Source organism: Diplotaxodon limnothrissa, linkage group LG22 (assembly GCF_057381915.1).
Source record: "Diplotaxodon limnothrissa isolate DT_005_m linkage group LG22, D_limnothrissa_male_GT1.1, whole genome shotgun sequence".
Taxonomy (NCBI): domain Eukaryota; kingdom Metazoa; phylum Chordata; class Actinopteri; order Cichliformes; family Cichlidae; genus Diplotaxodon; species Diplotaxodon limnothrissa.
In genome coordinates, this window is record NC_140616.1 from 9,347,604 (window position 1) to 9,353,603 (window position 6,000).

General features: G+C 37.3%; 1 protein-coding gene across 3 annotated transcripts in view; it reads right to left on the bottom strand.

The window, feature by feature from the left end:
- Positions 1-5,359, bottom strand: part of eya3 (EYA transcriptional coactivator and phosphatase 3) — a 19,738-nt gene extending 14,379 nt beyond the window's left edge. For all 3 annotated transcript variants that reach the window (XR_014905049.1, XM_085345795.1, XM_085345794.1), the window contains exons 1-6: positions 5,259-5,359; positions 1,732-1,827; positions 488-537; positions 317-411; positions 151-231; positions 4-58 (exon numbers count right to left, since the gene is read on the bottom strand). Coding sequence is in view for 2 of the 3 variants with exons in the window: in XM_085345795.1 (XP_085201921.1) it covers positions 4-58; positions 151-231; positions 317-411; positions 488-537; positions 1,732-1,779 (329 nt within the window). In the remaining variant the exon portion in view is untranslated. The remainder of the gene's footprint in view (positions 1-3; positions 59-150; positions 232-316; positions 412-487; positions 538-1,731; positions 1,828-5,258) is intronic.
- Between the last annotated feature and the right edge of the window lie 641 nt (positions 5,360-6,000).

Sequence of the window (6,000 nt, forward strand, 5' to 3'; positions counted from 1 at the left end):
CACTTGCTTCCCTGATAAACCTGTTGGGTGTATTCAGATGTGGCTGTGGCATCGGTGGCTACAGGAAAAGAGACTATTTTAGCTACAAGAGCACTTACAAGAGTAACATCACTGTGAACTGTTTAGAGCCGAGTCTGTTTCTGTTCGTACCAGAATGACCGTACGAGTTAATTGAGTCACCACATGGTTGAGATCCAGCTCCCCTCTCTGCACTGGACTGCTCCTGTTCACCTGTGGCCACACATGAAATGTCAGTAAACTACAGCAACATCTTTGGACATTATGAGCCTTTGATTTTTAAACATATTCTACTGACCTGGATCAATTTGGGCTGTGGACAGGGCAGAATATGAGTTCTCCTGCTCTGATGAACCTAAAACAGCATCTGGGCTCCCATCACCCCCCAAATCACTGAAAGAGCAGGAAAAATGTTATTGTAATTAAGCAGTAATTTAAAAAAGGTGAGCCCATATAAGTAGATACCAACCCCGACTCTTTCTTCAGTTTGCCATCTACGTCAATCTTGGCCTTCTTTGCCTGCATATGCACAAAAATGCAGACACACAAGTCAGACAGCTCACACGATTTAAACAAAGCAGCAGAACACAGTCAGTTTTATTTATTTATGTAGTTTTAATTAAGAAAAAAAGGTGCATGGGTTGACATTTATCAGCCACTGTGATATCAGCATGAATAGTAAATGACAACCTTCTGGGTAATAGAACAGTTCTTTACTGCACTGAAAACAAACAATATATAATATAACATCATTATGATCTATGCATCTCAAATCGTCCTGTGTTACAGCCAAAACATTAAACACAATGTACAGAAAATTAGCATAAATAAAGTAGAATAAGTCCATAAAATAAAGGTAAACTAACAAAACAAAACTGCTCAGTTAGAGAGATTAGAGGGAAAGGGCTAAATTAAATAGAAATCTATAGTTTAAAAAAAAATACAGGAGTCCAATATGTAAGTAAAATATAAGGTAAAATAATGTTAATAAAACTCAAACTGAATGTTGAATATAGAAAAAAGTAAAACAGCTCACCACACTGACAAGAGAAAACAGCTGTACACCGCTGTAAATAATTCTTGTGTATAAACAGATTTGTAATACTTTAATAGACGTATTTTGCGGGTAGCAGATTAATCTGCATATCATCGATTGTCTCAATTAACCATCAATTCTCTTTTAGATGATAAAAAGAGAGCAAAAGCCTTTTAATGCTCCACAAAAAAAATGATACACTGTGAGAGTATTTCCTGCCTCAAAACAGGCCTTTGGTTGTGACCATGCAGGTAATCATGATTGGTCTATATACAAATAAGGCAAAAAGTCTGTATAATCTAATTATCATATCATATCATAAGTATATACACTTTCTTATCATTTTATCAGAAAACTTGACTGAACTTGAGTGATTAAGACCTTTAAAAAACAAACAAACTGTTAAACGGTGGGTATGCTTGGGTATAATGACATTTTCTTTGGCATCTCTCATAGAGATGAACACAAAAACAGAAAATAAAGATAAAGACTGACTGAAGCTGTCTCCTAAAATTCAACTTTGCGTTGGCTAAAACAGAAAATATGAACAGAAAATTAAATATTTGCTATCTTAAATATTTGCATGAACCTTAAGCCACATTTTTGTTATCATACACAAAACAACAGTTACAGGAAATCAGTAAAGTTACTATGCAAATGACTCCATGCATACTCACCGGCAGCTCCTGCGAGTCATCCATCTCTGCAGCGGAGCGGCCCGACATGTCTGCACACTCAGCCTACTCTCTGTACCTGGAGAGCCTGGCGGGACCCTGCTTCACACCACCACAGAAGCAAAGACAAACAGGCACAGAGTCAATGGTGGGAGCACAGTCTTATATAGTACCCCATACGTGACTCCCCCCTCCCCTTGTCCCATAAAGTGAATCCCTCTCCTGCCCCTATCAGGGTTCGATCAGTAGGAAGGCAGTGGCGATGAAGGAAGTGGGGCACCCTGCTCTAATCTCCAGCACGAGACTCGCAGGTGAGGCACGTGTGGCACGTGTGGCATTGACGCTCACCAACGTCCTCGCCACTCTGTTTTTACTGCAGGATTAAGGATGCGTGCCACCTTACATGCGAACTAACCTACATTCAACGAAAACATACCCTCTGGGAGCATTAGCTGCTCAGGTGCACGCTCTCATATCAATAGATGCCCCGGGGGGATAAGATCTAACCTCGTTTTGTCCACTGCTCACTTTAACGGGCCTCTGCCCACAGCTGGAGGGATAAGCATTTACTCAACTGACATAATGTAAAAGCAATCAGAGAAAATAGGTCAGTCTGCAAATTAACACCAAATCAATGTGTCAGGTAGGTGTTGTTCTTAGAAGTGGTTCATTAAAGAACATGCAGGCTTGTGCGAGATTTAGATAAGTGAATTAAAAAATATATATGATAATGACATTTTTAAAGTTAACTGAATTAAAACGAGAAAAAAATTATTTTGCATGTCTCCCATTTAAGAAAATGAATTATCAATTGATCATTGGATTACCAAACGTCTTTATTATATGAGTTCTCAGTCTAATGAATGCCTTCTGCAAAAAACAAAAAGACCCACTTAAACCAACAGATATAAATACTTATATAATGCAGCTGCAACATTGGTCAGTAAATTAACAAGAAAATAATAATTGTAGTCATTTATATGTAAAACCTGGAGTCAGCTTTTCAAATGGGAAGATCTGATTTAATTTTTAAAATCATAGAGTAAAAACTGAGTACCTTTCAGTTTATTGTTTGCTGGTCAGACAAAACAAAACATAAAATAATAAAGAAAACCAAAAAAATTAAAAGAGAGCTTTCTTTCTTATTTTACTTCCACTTGACAGAGAAAAGATTAAACAAGTAAATAATTATTTGATTGTTTGATGGATTTTTAAAAAAAAAGTAATTTAAATGTATTATTCAGGTTTGCAGAGTCATCAGCCCATTTGTTTTCCCCTAGGGATCAATAAAGTATTCTGATTCTGATTCTGATTGATTCTGTTTGTGAAGATAAGAGTCATCTGATAGATCAGTCAGAGGGCCCGGTGGCGCCTGTGTCCGGCAGCCTCGCCTCTGTCAGTGCGCCCCAGGGCAGCTGTGGCTACAATGTAGCTTGCTATCGCCAGTGTGTGAATGTATGTGTGAATGGGTGAATGACTGAATGTAGTGTAAGGCGCTTTGGGGTCCTATGGACTAGAAAAGCGCTATACAAATGCAGGCCATTTACCATTTACCATCTGCACATTTTTAACTGACCTTGTGTATAATGGCAAAAATGTTCTGGGTTACAAGCAGCTACATTAAATACATATATGAGTGAGCCTTGTTGACCTCTATCAATCTGTCAGCAAACAACATATTTATCTGGTAGTCCCATTATGTTTTGGCTGACAGTTAAAAGACCTGAAAAACATTTTTAAGGTATAATTTTATTACATTATGATGATAGTAATAAAAAAAACAAAAACAAAAAAAAAACAAAAAAAAAAAACAGGTCAAACAGAACATACAGGGAACAAACGCTACAACTACAGGCTAGTTGTTGCTTCAAATACTGATATCAAGACCACTGAATTCCATGTACTGTGTAGCTATGCGTAATAGACATTTTTGGATAAGTCAATGAAATCCCAACCAATAAAACTCTTAGTAACATTTTGATAATTCAGCTAAATTTAATTTGGATGTGCCAAAATTAGTGAATTGCATGTCAGAATAGGGCTGTGTCAAGTACAATACTATAAATATAGTATAATGTAATATAACATAATATAATAAAAATAATTAAAATATACAAGGCTAGACAGTACTGGGAAAGTTAAAAACAATAAAAATTTTAAAAAAAATCTACATTTACTACTGAACCACAAAGTTGCTATTGAAAAGCTTCACGTGCCTTCTGCAAGCTGCAGACAAGCGATCTTCCAGGAATTTTCGGGACATCTGACTGGTCAGTAGGTGGTGATTTCATGCTGCTGCATAGCAAGTTAGGTTTGCACCACAAGTTACCATGGCAATATAAGATGTAAACTGCCTTCCTAGTACAGAAAAACTAATGGTTAACCCTGAAGTTACCTGGATAAGCCCAAATCCTGCTTCATAAAACAGGCTTCTGATAACGTCCTTTCAATTGCTGTGGTTTGTTTTATTTAAGAAGGGCCAGGCCATATTTAATATGAATATTCTATGAATATGAATAAGAATAACACGAAAGGGAAGTGTACAAAGTACACAAAAAAGTAATAAAGCATTAAAAAACGACATATGCAGAGACAGATAACAGAATGACAAAACCATTACTACAAATTTTAAAAGCCTTACTACACATTTTTAATATATACATTTAAATGACTAAAGCAATATGTGGTTAACACGGATTTATTATTACTAATTCACAACTCTCCTTACTAATAATTACTAATAACTGGTATCGCTCCTTAAAAATGTCATATTGATTGCCGTGTGCAGGCTGCAAATCTGTGTATGGACTGTGATTATTAAATGCGTTTGCTCTAGTGCACATGCTACCATCGTTGTTTGTCCTGTATATTATTCTAGCATTAATCCTGGAACGACAGATTGCATCAAGTCATGCGAAAAGTTCCCATCCATGACATCTCCAAATGCTAACAGACTACCGTTAGGTTAGCTGAATTTAGCACCCGGGAACAGTTTACTGTGAAGGTGAAGCCAGACATCGGTCTACTTCCTGGAGAACAGCAACTCGTCAGTTCTATCCGGGGACAAACGAAACATTAATTCGCATAGAATACTAAGTCAGACGTGACTAAATAATTTAAAGTGACTGGCACAAACTAATAAAAGAAACAAACAGACCCAAGTAAAAAGCACAAACTCACCAGCATTTAGACCACACCGGAACGCTAGCGTCCCAACGTTAGCAGACAATGTCGATTATCACTTATTCTTTAGTGGCAACTTAATTACGGTGAACTTTGCCATCAGCTGTTCAATTTGCATGCACTGCAGTCTTCCCAACTCTGTACACTGGGGAATTAATCACTAGCTGTACTTGTTTTCCCCCGGGCATAAAGTTTCCCGTTCCAGAGATTAGTCGGGACCAGCGGCCATTGGAGTAGGTACTGAAATGGCAGCGTGTGAAACCATCTCACTTCTGCTGCATTCAGCTGCAAAGCTGATTGCAAAACAAAAAGCCGAAACACAACAAAATCATCGAGACACGTCTTACCATTGAAGGAGCGATGGAGGAACGCTTTTAATTAAGCGCCTTTGGTTGAAACCACCATATGAAGCTTTGTCTGTTGTTAGGGAGCACTATTTTGCAGGAAGTGGTCGTTGCGGACTGTTCTGCGCATGTGCGAAGGGCTGATTCACAGTGAGACGAGAGCATCGCACAGACACAGGTGAGAGCAAAATGCAAACAGCTGTTATTTGAACAGGTGAGCATGCTTTGAATGCGTCCAGTTTTACCTCGGGGTTTGTTTTATCGCATGAAAGCTCGTTTATATCAAACAAATTGTTAAAAAAAATGGTACAGTAAGTTCAGACTTTATTGATTTAAACTAACTCAGTCTAAGATTTAAAGTCCAGGTGTCATTTTCAGCCTTACTGTGATGTTCAAAGGACTGCACACAATAGTAGCACATAAATAAATTAACAATATATGAGCAATAATTCTATTATAATCAGCAAGTATTTTAAAATTTAAGACAATCTTAATGTTGAAAGATTTTTAAAACAGTAGACCAGCCATCTTCTTCTGCTTATCCAGGGCCGGGTGGTAGGGGCAGCAGCCTAAGCAGAGAAGCCCAGACCTTACAGTAGTGTTCTAGATTATCTATTTTCTCATTAAAATGTCTTTATTTTATTTTATTTTATTTCATGTGTAGTTTTCACCTGCATATTTAAAAAAAAAAACTTTTTAATGTCTTCTCATACCTCAAGTAACTAACTTAACAATAAACTGAATA